The 17,851-nt window shown below is 44.1% G+C and overlaps 1 protein-coding gene across 2 annotated transcripts in view; it reads right to left on the reverse strand.

Annotated features, from left to right (window-relative positions):
* The window catches only part of LAMP2 (lysosomal associated membrane protein 2), a 34,061-nt gene extending 22,567 nt beyond the window's left edge, over nucleotides 1-11,494 (reverse strand). The window contains exons 1-2 of one of the 2 annotated variants that reach the window (XM_041740777.1): nucleotides 11,283-11,493; nucleotides 172-290 (exon numbers count right to left, since the gene is read on the reverse strand). In XM_041740777.1, the coding sequence (XP_041596711.1) occupies nucleotides 172-290; nucleotides 11,283-11,346 (183 nt within the window). In that variant the 5' untranslated portion in view covers nucleotides 11,347-11,493. Of the gene's footprint in view, nucleotides 1-171; nucleotides 291-11,282 lie in introns of both variants that reach the window. The other variant, XM_041740778.1, reaches the window with a different exon arrangement.
* Nucleotides 11,495-17,851: the final 6,357 nt, after the last annotated feature.

The raw sequence follows: 17,851 nt of genomic DNA on the forward strand, positions 1-17,851 counted from the left end.
TCCAACACTAAACAGAATACCTTCAAGTATATATGTTTTTTAAAAACCCACAGAATTTAAGTGTTAAGCAAGTCAGTTAACATGAAATCTCATTTACATAAATGTATACAAAGGATAAAGGGTAGAACTGAGTTCCTACTATAAAACTCAAAGGAAAAGGAAAACACTTACAAAATTTTTGCTTGTAGTGTTATACTGTATTGTGAAATTCATCTGCCATTTTGCATAAAGGCAAGTGGCTTTTTCTGAGTCTGTCACATTAACTTCCAATGCATAAGATGAGACAGCTCCTAGATTAAAAAGAATAAGACTGTAAAATTGTACCACAAAAACATATCTAAAATAAAAACAAACTCTATCCAACACTGAAGTTTAACCAGCTTTAAAATGAAACAAAATACTTTGAATATATATGGTATCTTGGTGATGGTTTTTCTTTGTCTTTTGAGTAGAATCCTATTGATAAAGTTAGCATTACTCCTTCCAGAAGGAATGGCCACCTGACCTAGGATGCTTATGCAATGGCACAGACCAGTGACATTTGCCTTTTGCCTCCTAATAGTCATATCCACATTCGTCTGCACCTTGCCAGTTTTGTCTTAGGAAATTATAGTTTGCTGTTGGGACTTTTGTTTTTAAGGTAAATGGGTTTAAGGGGGAGCTTGGGAGAGGTGTTAAACTGTCTCTCTCATTTGCAATAAGGATGGAACTAGAAGGTATTATGCTGAGTGAAATAAGTCAGTCAGAGAAAGACAATCATCATATGATTTCACTCATATGTGGAATTTAAGAAACAAAACAGATGAACATAGGGGAAGGGAGAGAGAAAAAAAATAAGACAAAATCAGAGAGGGAGACAAACCATAAGAGACTTATAACTGTAGGAAACAGGGACACAAACCATAAGAGACTTATAACTGTAGGAAACAGGCAGCATCTGCCTTCAGCTCATGTGGTGATCCCTGGGCCCTGGGATCGAGTCCTACATCAGACTCCCCGCAGGGAAATGCTTCTCCCTCTGCCTGTGTCTCTGCTTCTCTGTGTCTCTCATGAATAAATAAATAAAATCTTAAAAAGAAATAACTGTAGGAAACAAACTGAGGGCTGCTGGAGGGGAGTGGGATGGGATATGGGGTAACTGGGTGATGGAATGAGCACTGGGTGTGATAGGCAACTAATGAATCACTAAATTCTACCCCTGAAACTAATAATACCCAATATGTTAATTGATTTTAAATAAATTTCTTTAAAAATCAAAACTAAAAACCAAAAAAACAAACCTGTCTCTCTCAAACCAGCCAGTGGAACTTCCTCTGCCAAAATAATGATAGATCACGTGTTCTATGGTCTTGTTGCTTTCAATCCTGCCACAAGCTACGTGACCTATGACACACAGATGTCTTGGCAAACTATTTTATTCTGAGGTGAAGATGTGGGATCGCTCTTTGTAAGCATCTGTACCATGTGACCAAAAGAACAGAGTTTCATTTCAAAGGTTGTTAGGTCCATAAGCAAAAGGTTAATTTTTTATAGATGTGACATTCATCACTTTGTTTTACTTTAAAATCCAACTGATTAGGAAGGCTGATGAACCTTTTGACATGGACTCAAAGTCAACTTCCTCTGTTCTCAACCTGCTACCTCTTCAGGGGCAGAGAAACCTTATGGGGACAGAAAAGCCTTGGGACTTTTGAGCTAACTTGGCTCTGATCTACACTAGGCTAAACACAGGGACACTGCCATTATACCGAAGAGCCCAAGGACTCAAAGTACTATGTGCCAGCAAACACAGCAGCAGCACAAATGACAGGCAACCATTTAAGGATTTTCTTCACTGTCTCACACATTACCCAAGGGGCAAGGTGTTTCCTGTTAAGACAGATGTATATCCTTTAATGATATCTGAGCAATCCAGCACCATCTACAAGTAAGGACATGCTGTGGACCATAGAGCATAAAGTCCTAAGAGGAATACCAAGAAGGCGTCCCTCAGCAACAGCTTTCAAGTTGTACACAAAAGCCGATCGTTGTGATGCTCCAGAGACCAGGCTGCCTCTCAAGCCTGAGTATTATGCTAAAGCTTGTGGTTACTGAGTGCCTAAACATACTGGTTAAGACTTGACCTCGTGAGGCTTAAGTAGGTTTCATAGCCGGTCTTTGCTCAGTACACTATGGAAGGGAGGAGCTGTCACCCCTGACCCAAGGCTACCCTTGCCGTAGGACTGAGAACTCTGGCTCCTAATTTTTCCAATCAATTGGAGGCCTGGATTTTTTTTTTTTAAGATTTTATTTATTTATTCATGAGTGAGACAGAGAGAGAGGCAGAGACACAGGCAGAGGGAGAAGCCTCAGGTCGTGATCCTCTGCCTCAGGATCATGACCTGAGTGAGTCAAAGGCAGACGCTCAGCCACTGAGCCACTCAGGCGTCCCTGGAGGCCTGCTTTTTATATATTCTCTCTCTGTCTCATTTAAAGTCCCTAGCTTTAACATATCCTCCTTGTAGCCAAAGGATTCAAAACTGCTAGAAATAACCGAGAAAAGCCTTGCGAGTGTTATTCATTTACTTGCCAAAGACACTGATGCAACAGAAAGAAAATGGTGTGAAGCGGTAATAGCAGCAGCATGTACCTGCGTGGGAGACCTCAAACCCCACGAAGCAGAAGGCACAAGTTGCAGTTCAAATTCACCACTACATTAAATTCAAGATTGGCCAGCTACCAACCTAAAAAAATGAGAACTGAGAAGTGCCCTGAGGGCTCCAGCACTTTCAATTCCAGTGCCTTCCCAGCCTTTCTCCCGGTGAGAGCTATTCCTTTCACAGAGCTTCCTTCTCTCCACCTCTCCCCACGGCCCAGGGACCACTTTCACTCAGTCTCTATCACCTCAAACTCAACAACTGCAACACTAAAATTCACTCGTCTACTTCCTCTACATCAGTCCTCTTCTTGGCATCTCTAAGCTCTAAAGGAAAGGCAGGACCAAGTGGAGTCAGTCAGGCTCAAAAGTTTGGGAATGAAGCTTCCACTCCATTCCCTTCATGAAGTCCTATTGATTTTTTTCCTCTTCGAGGCCTCTCTTATTTTTTTTAATTTTTATTTATTTATGATAGTCACAGAGAGAGAGAGAGAGGCAGAGACATAGGCAGAGGGAGAAGCAGGCCCCATGCACCGGGAGCCTGACGTGGGATTCGATCCCCGGTCTCCAGGATCACGCCCTGGGCCAAAGGCAGGCGCTAAACCGCTGCGCCACCCAGGGATCCCCCGAGGCCTCTCTTAAATCCAACCTTTGCCTTTTATTTCCATTCCCAACCTACCACCCTACCCCTAAATTACTACAGACGCCTCCTAGCTGTCCCTAGAAATGCTCCCTGATTAATGGTCCTTAAATATCTCTTCCTATCAGGACACTTGTTCAGATACTTTTATTAGCTCCCCAACTCCCATATTAAATTTAAACTCTACCACCTGACTTTCAAAGCAATCCTTCATCTCATCCCACCCTATTCCTTCAACTTCTCTCAAACCATTTTCCCAGAACACACCCTTTAATCTGGTTAAACTTGTTCCACTGGACCCAAATGCCATGCTCTACTCAACCTCTACCCTTAGGCGTCTACTGTCCCTAACATTTGAAATTTACTTTTTTTCTACTGACCTAAATGTTCACTTCAGGAAGGACTTCCTTCTCTTTTTGGCTGCCCCCAAATCTGAAACACCAACATCCTCTGCCCCACGCCACTGACCCTGCCTTTCCCTAATAATTTCTGGCAGATCAGGGTAAAAGCTGAAAATGTCAGCTACTCGCTTTCCCAACCTTCCTTGCAGCAAGGATGGGCACCTGTGCTAGGCTTCGCCTAACAGAGGCATCCACCCCAGATTTTAGATAGGAGGGCAGCGTAATGGAGCCAGGAATGGAACTGTCACCCTCAGGTGGAAGTCACCACAGTGGGATCAAGGACTCGGGCCACAAGGCCAGCCAGCAGGCTGGTGGCAGTGGCCAGTAGTGCTTGAACTGCAGTTTAATGCTTGGTGGTGTTAAGTGTGGTTCAGTGGCGTGACTGGGGAAACTGGGACCAGGCTTTGAGATACACCAGCCCGGAGCTCTGGTAATTGTGTTACCTGATAACACATTTTTTCATACAGTACAATTTTATTGATGTGCAACTTATATACGGAAAAGTATACACTAACACACGGAAGGGAAAAGTGCATCTGACCTTAAGCATACAGATCAAAGAGTTTTCACAAGCTAAATCTACTCTACTGATCTATGGGAGATCATATATGGCATGTGGATAGTTTCCAGTGTGGTCCTATTACAAACGGGCACATTGGCGAACACATGTGGATGTGTCTCCATTGGGAGTATATCTAGGAGCGGAATGGTGGGAAGCCTATGCATAAGCTCTGATACCTTTCTAGCAAGTTCCCCTTTTCTGCTTAAAAATCAATCAGATTTTATCTCTGGTGCTTACAATTAAGAACCTGGACTGATAAGCTAACTCATTTTTCAGCAGCCAATTTCTCCACCGAGATTTCCTTACCTGTAAAAGCCTCAAGGAGCAAAAAAAAAAAAAAAAAAAACGCCTCAAGGAGCAATCATACATGTGCATATACCCCCCACCCTTCTGTGTATTTTATACTATCTGAAATTATTCAGCTATTTTATGCCTGTTGTGCCTGTAAATCCTGACTCCTGTATCGTCACAAGCTCTAAAACAGCAGTTTTCAACTGTAACTTCACAACAAACTGCTGTGTCATGGTAAATTATGGTATACAGCTGATAATTCGTTAGCTAATAAAAAAAAGGAACCGAGTCTGTGAATGATTGATATATATGGATTCAAGATTCCCTTTTGATAATGTCCGCCACTCATCTGAATTCCAAAATTCTCCCTTACCAACAGATGATCTTATCTATGCCACAGCCCCAAGGAGTGTGCCTTTTATATGAATGTCATCCATCACGGGTGCCATGGTTGGGGAGACTGCATCTATTACTTGTCTTCCATCTCCTATCATTCCTAATCTTGCAGAGTACATCTTAGTCTCTCAATAAGTACTGACTGAGCCTATCAAGGTAAAAATATCCTGCAGGAAGGACCTGAAATATAGCTTATGCTAATTACAAAAAGCCAATGTTTTAGCTCCCCCAAATCATGAATCTAACCTATTGGTCTTCTGGATACACCCTCAACCCCCAAGTCAGTTTTCGCCTCAATAAATTTTGAGATGAATTTCAAGCTAGGAAAGATCTATTTCCCCATAAAGCATGTTGACAGCTAAAACGTCTACACTTATTATATGCTAAAAAGTCTCCAGCAAACCATTTCCATCCTTATTGCTGTATTTGATTTTAGCATAGCTAAACTGTTTTTGTTTAAAGGTCTCTATGACATTAAAAAAAGAAAAATAGGGATCCTTGGGTGGCTCAGCGGTTTGGCGCCTGCCTTTGGCCCAGGGCGTGATCCTGGAGTCCCGGGATCGAGTCCCACATCGGGCTCCTGGCATGGAGCCTGCTTCTCCCTCTGCCTGTGTCTCTGCCTCTCTCTCTCTCTCTCTCTCTCTGTCATGAATAAATAAATAAAATATTTTTAAAAAGTTAAAAAAAAAACACAGCTGTGTCAACTATACTCAAATAAAAAAATAATTACATTTAATTAAATGTTTAAAAAAAACCCACACAGCTGAACATATCCTAGAAGTGTATAATTATAGAGCTGAGCGTTTATTCTCCAAAGAAAAAAAGGCATGCCTCAAAAATCAACTTTCTCAAATTTAATTATCCTCTCAATATTATTTCCAAAAAATTCGTTTATACGTTCTTTTAGAATTCACAATTTAGTTCTCCAAGTAGGAGATGCGGCAAAAAGTGGGTAGGTTTTTACAAGTCTATCTGACTGGAAGTGTACTTGAAAGATTTGCAAACATTTGCAAACGAAAGGGGGGTGGGGTGGGAACATAATACTAGTGGTAAAACAAAACCAATGAGAAACAATGATCTAAGAAGCAATATAATGAGGCGATTAAGAGGCCCATCCCTGGCAGTGAAAAGCTAGAATTCAAATCAAGTCAGTCCAATTTACTAGCTGTGAGACTCTAGGCAAGTTATCCTCGCTAAGAATTGGAGTATTTCTCGAACAAGTTCTTGGAAAGCATGCAAGACCTTCACAGCTAAGATAACTTTGTCAAGCAAGTTAGATATCCCAGCTTACAAGCTTCCCTCCTAGTAAATATAGCACCTAAAGGAATCCTTCCCAAATTTTAGTTGTATGTTTGTTTACTTTCATCATATTAAACTATGAACTCCTAAACTCAAACTCATCAGTTCAGAATGATGTTGGGCAAAGCATTAAAAAACAACAACAACAACAACATGGGGTGCCTGGGTGGTTCAGTGGTCAAGCCTCTGCCTTTGGCTCCAGTGCATGATCCCAGGGTCCTGGGATCGAGTCCCGCATGGGGCTCCCCGTGGGGAGCCTGTGTCTCTGCCTCTCTCTATCGTGAATAAATAAATAAAATCTTTAAATAAATAAATAAAGTTTTTTTTAAAGCACATGACATAGGCATACAAGTACCTATTTATTCTTTCTTTTCTGTTCGTAGGTTTAATAAATCAGATAAACTGTTCCTCATTTACAAGTCCTCATTTATGCTTCCTAATATAGGTACAACCACCCCGTTCAGTTGCTGATACTCTCAATTTCTGGTAAATCTCTTTTAAAAAGAAAAGTAATGAAATGATTCTAAGCTACAAAATAATTTATTTTTAAGACCAGAGAGTGGGTAAGGAAGTACGATTCAACACTATTCAACTAATGGAAAATGCTTATTGCTGAGTGAGTGGTGTTTGGCAGACCTCCAGATTCTTTTGCAATGCACAGCAAGATACCAACAAGTACTTATAAAGTACACTTCTGGATCTGAGGCGATCTCTGATCACTTTAATATGAAATTATGATGGGAATGCTTTTGTCACTACAGGAGGAAGAGAAGTCTTCCTGTACCAAGGATCACTTAAGTCAGCTACAGTGCTGTGAAATAATTGTTGATCACAAATTCCACTCAAGGAGATAGGGGAAGAAAGCTGCACTCCTGGGAAATATCTGAAGATCTAAAATCCTATCAGATGTGATAACCAAAGACTAATGGACAAATAATAAGCCTATCCTTTCAAGTATCTCTATTACAGCTAAAAATAATTTTAGCAGAACCTTGAAATAAAAGTTACCCGTTTAAGGAAAGGTTACAGAAAGATCTCATGCTTACTTTCTCTTTTAGATCACCTCCAAAAGGAGAGAGATTGGTTTTTATGAAACTCTTACTCTCTTTCTCACCAAGGACTTCCTAGTTCTCCATGCTAACCTACCCTACTGTGGAGGTGTATCTGAAGGGGTACGAGTAAGATACTAGCATTATTATATGGGATTATACATCAGTTAATTGGCTTATAATTATCTGTACAGCTTAGCACCGATCTTGAAGTCCTCAATCCAAAGACACAAAAAATTTCTTGCAAAACGTAATTTAAGGTTCACAGAAGACAAAGGAGACCAAGCGGGTCTAATTTACAGTCATATCCCCAGTGCCCACCAATGAATACCCTCAACAAAAATGTACTGAGGGTTGATCGTTGTACCAGGTGCTGTGCTAAGTGGGCAATGGGAAATAACAGTGCATAAGATAGTCTTTGCTCTCAGACACTAGTGCCATAGGGGAGTCTTAACTGGCAATAGAATTTTTTAAAAGAGTTGAAAACAGGCTAGCCTAATAACCCAAGAGTTTGGGAACAACAAGATTTACTCCTATTCTCCAGATGGTCACCTGGCTGGCCCTCCTTGCAATGCTCCGGTCTCTGCTCACCAGGCAATCGATAAACATCTGCGGGAAGGAGAGCTTCCTACCAGTAAAGTACATACTCAGGATATTTATAGGTTTCTCCCACCCAGAAAGGCATCAACCCAGGGACGACTCGGTGGCTCAGCGGTTGAGCATCTGCCTTCAGCTCAGGGCGTGATCCCGGAATCCAGATCGGGTCTCCCATATCAGGTTCCCCGCGGGGAGCCTGCCTCTCCCTCTGCCTGTGTCTCTGCCTCTCTCTGTGTGTCTCTCATGAATAAATAAATAAATCTTAAAAAAAAGAAAAGCATCAACCCTATAAAAACCAGAAGTCAAACTAGTTGTAAAAATCAATAGCCACAGAATTCTGAAATCTATGATGTCACAAAGAAAAAAACACTTAGATGATGATGCTAGGAAATGGTTTTTATCCACTACTCTCTTTATAATGCATCTGTAGAGCTTTGGAAAATTCGTATCGCTTTTCTTCAGAAAGTTCTCTAGTCAGTTATAATTCATTCAAATGAGGAGCATGACTTCATCTCTGTGAAAAGGACCAATACATAACTCCTAAGAACTCTTTCCTATACTTGCCCTAAAGTAGCTATTTTTAAAAAATTTCCGTGGAGCTAGGATAGTTATAAAGTTACAAAGTGAAACTGGCACAGCTTGAGCACTCAAGCTAATGAGACTATAAATCCAGGACAGATCCCTCTTCACTGGTACCCAGAACAGCAGCACAAGATTCACAACAGGTACTTTACAAATATTTATTGAGTTTTTAAAAACCTATTCTTGGTATTTTGATATATGAAAAGTAACGTGCCAACCCCACCAGGCAACTGAAGACCAGCTGGATTCTTAAGAGAGAAAACCACATGGAAGGAGCCTGAGTTCCACACTGAACTAACAACTGTCAGGAAAAGCAGCCCTGGAGAAGAGAAGATTTCTATTTCACTGATACCTTCTAAAAATCTAATCTAGGTACATTATGAACTTTTACTCCCCCCAAACCCTGTTCTAAACCTGGAAGTGGAGGAAATCGATCTTGGAACTCTTCCAAGAAGATGAATCTAGTTAGTCCAGATCAATAAATGGCAAACTAGCAGATGAGCTGACGGGTTCTTTCATGTGCTTCTTTCTGCCTGTTTATTTTCTGCAATGAGCAAGCATAGCTTTTGTAAAAACAAAACAAAAAAGCTTTCATAAAAAAAGAAACAACAAAAAAATCTAATGACACGAAAGCCAACAAGTAGGACAACTATTATTTTTTTCACTTTCTCTAAACAATAACCGGGTTGTGTTTGTGCAGATTCAATTGGCAGTGAACTACTGATTAACAGATGTGTTGGTCAGATGAGTTCTAGCCACTGATAAGGTGCTTTTCGTTGTAAACAATCCTCTCTTAGGGTCGCTGGCCCCTCAGTAAGTGCCTGGCAGCAGTGTTAACAACAGCTTCGAACTGTGTTTGAGCAAAGTCTCCATGGCTTCCTTTCAGAAGGGCTACAGGGGTGTCTCCTGCCCTATGTGCACAGCTGCACTAGATTGAGGAGTCTGAAACATCTGGTGTCAGGACCCTTTACTGTCTTATTCACATTGGTTTATGTGCGTTATATCTGTCGGTATTTGCCATATTCGAAATAAAAAAATGAGAAATGACTAAAATACAACATCAGAGCCATCGGAGTGGTGGTGATGTCATCACACATGGTGTAGCCTCTGGAAAACTCCACTGTACACTGGTGAGAGTGTGAGTGAAACAAATAACTTCTTAGTATTATTTTAGAAATAAGTTTTTATCTGACAGGTACCTCCTCAAAAAGATCCTTGAGAAGCACTAGATTAGATCATCAAGAACCCACCCTTCCAGCACTATCACTCTGGGACAAGATTGCTCAACTCTAGCACTCCTGACATTTCGAGGTGTAAAATTCTTTGTTGGGGGATGGGGGCACTATGCTATGCCCTGTAGGATGTTTAGCAGCATCCCCAGCCTCTACCCTCTAGATGCCAAAAGCAATCCCCTGTTGCGACAACCAAAAATGTCTCCAGATAGTGCCAAATGTTCCCTGTTTGAGAATCCACTATTTTAGGGTGCTGATTTTATTCTACTGAAATGAGAATTACAGACTGTGTACCTCTCACTGCCCTTTCGGACCCTTAATAAGGCTACTCCCTCCCTCCACCCCCACCCCCACCACCTGGGTTTGTTCCCCCTTTCTTTTATTTGGTCACAAACAGCAAGCTGGTGGATAGCAACAAGCACAGGATGAATCAGGTCAGGAAGAGACACTCTGGTCAAAGTTCACCTTTCAGGCATTACAGCCCTCAGGGACCCAGTGATCTTTGGGGGAGGGGGATAATACAATCAGCCAACATTCATCCAGTCATTCTTATGACTTGGTAACAACCCAGTCTTTGGCAAGTCACCTATCCTCCTCCTCCAAAAAAGAAGTAAAAGGCCAGTTGTGTCACTGAGAAGAAAACGAGCTTCTGAAGGCAAAGAGGCAGTATACACGACTCAATACTCCACCCCCAAAACCGCACATCTGGGAGGCCCTCCCAGCTGAAATAGCCGGGTTTTTTTTTTTTTTTAAGGCTTTAAGTTGGTTTGCCTGTCTGTTCTTAATCAGTATCTGGCTGGGAGGAAGTAGCAAAACTGGTAGAAAAGCGACATCTTCAACACCTCCAAGTCAGATCACTCCCCGCCAAAATTCCCCCTCATCCCTTTAGTCTCCAGAGGTTAGGTCCAAGTTTTCTCGCCTGGAAATTGCCCCGGGGTCACCTTAGGTCCCTACCCCTCAAAACTCCCAACCACCACTCAAATCCGGCAGCGTTCCTCATCTCTCTCATCACCCTTCCTACACGGCCTCAAATTTCCACCCACACAACGCCCCCCGGCCCTCTCACTGTCCCCCAGACTCTACGGTCATAAGCGCCCCTAACTCCCACCATTCCCCCAAGGCTCTGCGCGCAGGCGAAGGCGGTTCCCTTCCCTCCCCAATTTTAGCACCCACCCCATAGTTTTCCACCATCTTCAAAACTCTACCCTGATCCTAAGAAACCAGGAGTCTCCCAATGGTCTCTGCCACCCCAGAATCGCCCGTACCTCCCTCCTAGACTCACTCCTTAGTCTCTTCCCCAAGTTACTCTTCCTCCCCAGGGCTGCTCCACTCCCCACTCTTCCCCCACCTACTCCCTGGGCGCCCACCCGTCTGGCTTGCCCCGTCCCCCTCTCACGGGCCCTTCTTCCCAGCCATCTCTCGATCAGGCCTTCCGTAGGTCACGGCTCGCCTCCCCGGGCCAAGCGCCGCCGCCCAGGGTGAGCCGCGCGGCCTCCCCCACGCTCCCTTCCCCCGGACCAGGCTTGCGGCCTGTGGCCTTCGCACTGGGCTCCCCGGGCCCAGGCTGACGGACGGAGCAGGAGGGCCCGACAACTCACCCAGGACAAGGCAGAGCAGAACGAGCCCCGAGCCCGGAGCCGGGGACAGGCGGAAGCACACCATGATTCCGCCAAGCGGGGGGGCGGCGGCGGGGCGGGAGGGGGCGGTGGCAACAGCACAGCAACACCCGGGAAGGGGCTCGCCGAAACCGGGCGGGAGGACCGCGGACCACCGAGCGCGGCACTGCAAACGCCAGGACGCGCCGCTTCGGTGCGGGTCATAAGACTAGGGGCGGGGCCCTTTCTTGCGCTTAGCCAATCGCCTCGCTGGAAAGCGGCGAGAGGGGAGGTGATGTAGGAGTCGGTGGGCGGGGCAACCACGCCCTGGCTTTTTGGTTCACAGTCCTTCTGCGCCCAAGAGATATGTGCGGACGGCTCTTTCTAAGGCTTAATAAGAGAGAGGATTAACTTTTCGGGGGGTGTAGGTAGTAGAGTTTATTTCAGTTCCAACTCATTGAGGAAGAAGAGAATAATTTTGCTGGATTAAAAAGATTGCTAAGCATCATAACGTAATATGAATACAAATAACACGGAATTATTCTACGAATGCTGTAGTTGTATCGCCTGTTCCATAAGACGTGTTTCATATGCCCCTGCAGTTCATGTGATTAAATGGACAAGGGAGCTGGTGGGTAGCATGGTGTCGCGGACAGCCAGAGCAGTACGGCCTTGAGGTTCGCCTAATTGCAATACCCTATTTTTCAGATGGAGGAATTGAACTCAGAAGGAGGAAGAATCTTCCTTAAACACAGAAAGAAAATCTATCCTTCCACTTGTTTTTCCTGTGCATATCCACATGTGAATATGCTTTAATGAATTCATACTAAACATACTATTTGGTATACTTGACAGGTGAATAGATGAAACCTCAAATAGTCAACAAATGAAAGCATTCAAAAACTATAAAAATCTCAAGTTGGGGTAAAGCACTAATTCTCAAATGTTAGTGTCCAAAAGAATCATCTAGGGAGTTTTAATATCTTTTTTTAAAGATTTTATTTATTTATTCATGAAAGACACAGAGAGAGAGAGACAAAGAAAGGCAGAGACAAAGGCAGAGAGAGAAGCAGGATCCAGGCAGGGAGCCCGATGTGGGACTAGATCCTGAGACTCCAGGATCAGGCCCTGAGCCAGGGGCAGGTGCTCAACCGCTGAGCCACTCAGGCATCCCCAGAGTTTTAATATCATACGGACTCCTATACTTCATTCCACAGAGATTCGGAAACGGTAGGTCTATGGCTGTCCTTGGAAATTGTTTTTTGAACAAACACCCCTGGTAATTCTGATTTCTCTGGTTCCTGGACTACACTTTGAAAAACACTAAAAACAGAGCTCCAAAAGCATCTAATCCAGGAGATCTTAATATGATGTCAATGGATGAATTTGAGGGGGGGTGCAGTTGGGGAGTAGGGGGCAGTCTGTGAATCTCCAGAAATTACACACAACATTTATATATGTGTATTTTTCAGCGGGGGGAGAGGAGTTATAGCTTTTATTAGTTCTCAAATGGGACCTGTTAGTTCTCTCCAACACCCACCCCAAATATTAAGACTCACCGATATACCATGTCATTTACTTTAATGTGATTAATTCCTGAAAGTGAGAACACTTATTTATGAATGTCTTCATGGGTGCAACTGAGTCATGAGCGGCTGACTTGCTCTATGAGGAACTAAATATACACTACAGTATTAGGCACTGCTTTCAGCAAAAGGTCATTTGACTGTCCTCCCACCAGGCTGACTTGACGGAAACCATGTTCTGGAGAATCCTTGATTGCATTGAGTCCTTAAAAGTTTCCCCACCCACGCTTTCTGATGGACCCTGTCCCTTCTCCCTCAACTGTAAACCACCTAACTATGATGTTCAGCAAAACCCTAAATTCCAGAAGACACAAAAGAGCATAGTGGAAAGAACACTGGCTGGGCTGTCAGGGAAGTTAGGGGTAAGATACCACTTACTAGCACTGTGGCCTTGGGCAAATCACTTTGTCTCTTCACATATATGCTGCCAAAGTGAGCACAAGTCACTTCATCTCTTCAACTTCTGTATTGTGAGACTACAGCTGTTTCTCAGTCCTGGCTGCATTAGAATAACTTGTGGGATTTTAAAACCAGTGTTGCCCCTTGATCCTATCTCTGGAGACTCTGATTCAGTTGGTATGATGTGGGACCTGGGCATTGGATTTTTCTCAAAACTCTCCAAGGCAATGTTCATGGGCCACAGACAATCTCTAAGGTGGTTCTAGCTAAGATTCTCTAAGAATAAATGCTCATTTATTTCAATGATAAGGAAACTGTCGCAATTAGTCAAACATCCAGTTTACTCAATTGTTGCCCTTAACATTCTGCAGATGTCATCAAATTAAAAAAATGGAACACAGTGAGACATAAACAGCCTGATAAGCTAAACCTCCTCATCACAACCTTTTCCCCTGACCAAAAACAAACACGGATTCCCTGACTGGGACTCCTGAGACAGAGTGATGTTTTTGAAGTGGTAAATCAATTGGTGAGTATCTTGTTAGAATGAATAGATTAAACATTCGCAAGTCTTTGGTCTGAGCTTCCACACTCACAATTGTTTTGTGTGAAATACTGAGAATGACTCCCTTCTGTAGGCAGCATCCCAGGACCCCAGCCCAGCTGAAGGAGCTTACCCCAAACTCTTCTGTATTGAAGACAGATCTGGATGGGGGACTAGCATCCATGTTTGAGAAACTCTGTGAGGTCCCCTCCCCTCTGAGCTTCATATCCGGTGACTTGACTTGCTACTGCTGCATCCAGAGTACTTTTATGTGCACTTCCTCTCCTGCCATCCTGCATACCTCCCCCATGTGCAAAAATCCTCAGCTCACCCACTCCCCACCCTCTACCCCCATAGGTAGTTTATGACTCTTCTTAAAAAGTTTTTACTGGGGATCCCTGGGTGGCTCAGCGGTTTAGCGCCTGCCTTTGGCCCAGGGCGTGACCCTGGAGTCCCGGGATCGAGTCCCGGGATTGAGTCCCACGTCGGGCTCCTCTGCCTCTCTCTCTGTCTCTCTCTGTCTCTCATGATGAATAAATAAATAAAAATAAAAAGGTTTTATTTATTATTCCATTAAGTAATCTTTACATCCAACATGGGGCTTGAACTCACGACCCTGACTCTCGACTGAACCAGCCTGTTTATGACTCCTTTTTTTAAAGATGATTTTATTTATTTATTTATTTATTTATTTATTTATTTATTTATGAGAGAGAGTGCGCACGCGTGCAAGCAAGCAGGGGAGGTGCAGAGGGAGAAGAAGAAAGCAGACTCCTCTGCTGAGCAGGGAACCTGACGTGGGGCTCGATCCCAGGACCCTGAAATCATGTCCTGAGCCGAATGCAGACACTTAGCAGACTGAGCCACCCAGGCACCCCATGACTTTTTTTTAAAGATTCTACTTTGGGGATCCCTGGGTGGCTCAGCGGTTTGGCGCCTGCCTTCGGCCCAGGGCGTGATCCTGGAGTCCCGGGTTCGAGTCCCATGTTGTGTTCCCTGCGTGGAGCCTGCTTCTCCCTCTGCCTGTGTCTCTGTGTCTCTCTCTGTGTGTCTCTCATTAATGAATAAATAAAATCCTTAAAAAAATAAATAAAAGATTTTATTTTTAAGTAATCTCTACGTCCAATGTGGAGCTCAAACGCACAACTCTGAGATCAGGAGTCACACACTCCTCGGACTGAGCCAGCCAGGTGTCCCTATGACTTATTTGAACAGCTTTGAGAGCTCATGACTTTTTGGCCAAGGAGCAGGGAATCGCTGGCAAACACATCCCTACGTGTGAACACTGAATGGTGTGAGAAATAATGGTCCTGTCAGATTTGATAGATGATAGATAATGAAATGTGCAGGTCAGAGGAAGGAAATGGATATAAAGATATAGAGATTTAGAATGGGAAAGTGATAAGCATTTATGAAATATAGGGGAGGGGCACCTGGGTGGCTCAGAGGTTGAGGGTCTGCCTCCAGCTCAGGGTGTGATCCCGGAGTCCTAGGATCGGTCCCACAAGGGGCTCTCTGCAGGAAACCTGCTTCTCCCTTGGTCTATGTCTGTGTCCATCATGAATAAATACATAAAATCTTTTTTAAAAAAGATATTTATTAAAAGCCATACAGCTTTACTTCATACTTTCAAGTGGCTGCTTAATATTTGTGTAGCTATATGGTAATTCATAAAATACAAACATGCTTAAACCTCTCCTTTCAAACAAATCCCTAGATCTGTCTGCAGCATCACCTTGTGGTTCACCTAGGAATTGCATCACAGAACAACATCAATATAAGGGAATTTTCTTTTTTAATATTTTATTTATTCATTCATGAGAGACACAGAGACAGGCAGGACCCTGGGATCACACCCTGAACCGAAGGCAGACGCGCAACCACCAGACGAACCACCCAGGCGTCCCAAGGGAATTTTAATAAACCATTTAGACTGAAGTCGCTGTTTTGAAAATCGGAAACTTAGCACAAGGTAAATATTGCTGGTATGGCCAGAGCAAAGTGGAGTCCAGCAGTTGTGATGCTGATGTGGTTTTTTGGAACCCATCCACTCATTACATTGTCATGCAACCTTCAGACAATCACTTCTTGCTTTGCGCACCTGTTATCCCTCTCCACGCCCAAATGAAGCATCTCCCCTGTGCCCCTCTCCCCGACTTACAGGAGACAAGAACACAGTCAGCTGATGGCAAGAAGTTGCTTCTTAGAAGAGGGTGAGGTTAGAACACTAGCTGATCCCCTGTGTGTATCGCTTTACTCTGTTAGAGAAGCGCGGCAAAGCCTAGTTGGTGATGATGAAGCGGGGCTCTGGCCTTTGGACTGCCTCTGATTCCCGCTTCTCCCACCTCCCAGTCATGTGACTTCTGGGCCTCAGTTTCCTCATCCATAAAAAGGGGGTGATAACAGTAGTATCTATCACATAGAATCATTGTAAGGACTAAGTGAGGTACGTGGGAAACGCTCATATATAGAAAGGAACTAACAAATATTTCCAATACCAGGATTAGTAGTGGTCATTATTGTGTTCCCTTCCCTCCCTGTCAGGCTGTCACAGACCTAAGGAAGTTCTCACTGGTGCTTTCTGATTGAGGGAGAGCCATTGCTATCCTTCAAATCCTAAAATCCCTTTTATATAAATATATGTCCAGTAATGAATATCTGTACAACACTGCTAAGCATGAAGAAAAACATTTAGAAAACCTATAGTCCTCCTTCTGCCGAGAACGTTCCTTCTCTTCCCACTTCCTCCAACATCAGGCTGGCTTCTGCTTCTTCAGGTGACATGACTTTCTCCAAAGAAACCTTCTTTTAATCAGCCACGGCTGAATTGGCGGGGGGGGGGGGGTCACCAACGTGCTCCCCCAATACCCTGGACTTCCTTCACCACACTGCAATTGCCACACAGTGGCTGTGAGCTTCCTGAGGGCAAAGACCAGGTCATGTTTTCCATCAATCTCTTCTCATAGTAAGTGCTCGGAAAATGTATATTGAATTAATGAATGAATGACAGATCTAAGAATAGGTTTCGGCTTTTGGAGACTATGTGATCTAAGTGCTGAGCTTGAGGAATGGTCTCCTCGGCAGAATATTTCCCCAGGTTTTTCCATCTGAGTCACATCAGAGAAAGTGGCAGGCTGTGTGCCTTCTTTCCCCTAGACTAACCTGCTGACCATTGGCAAACGTCTGGCTTCCACTTCCACCACTTTCTCCTTGTCTCTTTGTCTCTCTCTCTCTCTCTCTCTCTCTCTCTCTCTCACACACACACACACACACACACACACACACACACATATGTCAGCCTTACTTCTGTCTCTCCCGTGATCTCCACATTCTCTTTCAACCAACAGATCACGCAGGCCAGTAGTCCCAGGACAGAACAACCCAAAAAACTGTGAAATGATGTATCACTTAGCAGATCATGTCACATTTCCCTTCCTTTGCAGGAGGGGTTTGGAGGAGGTGCTTCACATTCAGAAATCCTTAACCCCACTTTGTGTCTCCGTGATGTTGATAGCCTGACTCTGCCCGTATAGCTGGGAAGGCCACGGCCAGCTCTTCTGCGAAGAGGACGGCCTCTTGCTGCAGACTCCTGCTTTGGAACGATGGATGTTTCAAATCAAAGAGCCCTTGTCCGCTTCAACCTTTTCATTTTGCCCAGGGAGCTCAAGTTACTTGCCCAAGTCTGCAGCCAAACAGGCACCAGAGCTCTCACCTCTGTTCTTCTTGTCTGGGGCTCTATTCTCGGTTAGCTCCCACCCTGTGCTCTTAAAGGCCCCATTCACGAAAGTGTCCTGACAGTGAGAGAGGCCAGGAACACACGGAGGGCGCCGGTCAGTGCGGCTACGGAATTAATCAGATGGAGCTTAGCACTCTTAGGGTCTGCACTGTGTGCGTTTCCCAGCAACAGCACTCTTCCAGATGTTACCTACTCCCTTTTCCAGCTGACTGTCCACCTAAGCACTGGCTGGCTTTACGGTGGGCTTTAAGGGAGACAGTCCATTGGCCAGCCCCTTCATTAGGGCTCTAACAGAAGCCGAGAATAA

Source organism: Vulpes lagopus, chromosome X (genome assembly GCF_018345385.1).
Source record: "Vulpes lagopus strain Blue_001 chromosome X, ASM1834538v1, whole genome shotgun sequence".
Classification (NCBI taxonomy): domain Eukaryota; kingdom Metazoa; phylum Chordata; class Mammalia; order Carnivora; family Canidae; genus Vulpes; species Vulpes lagopus.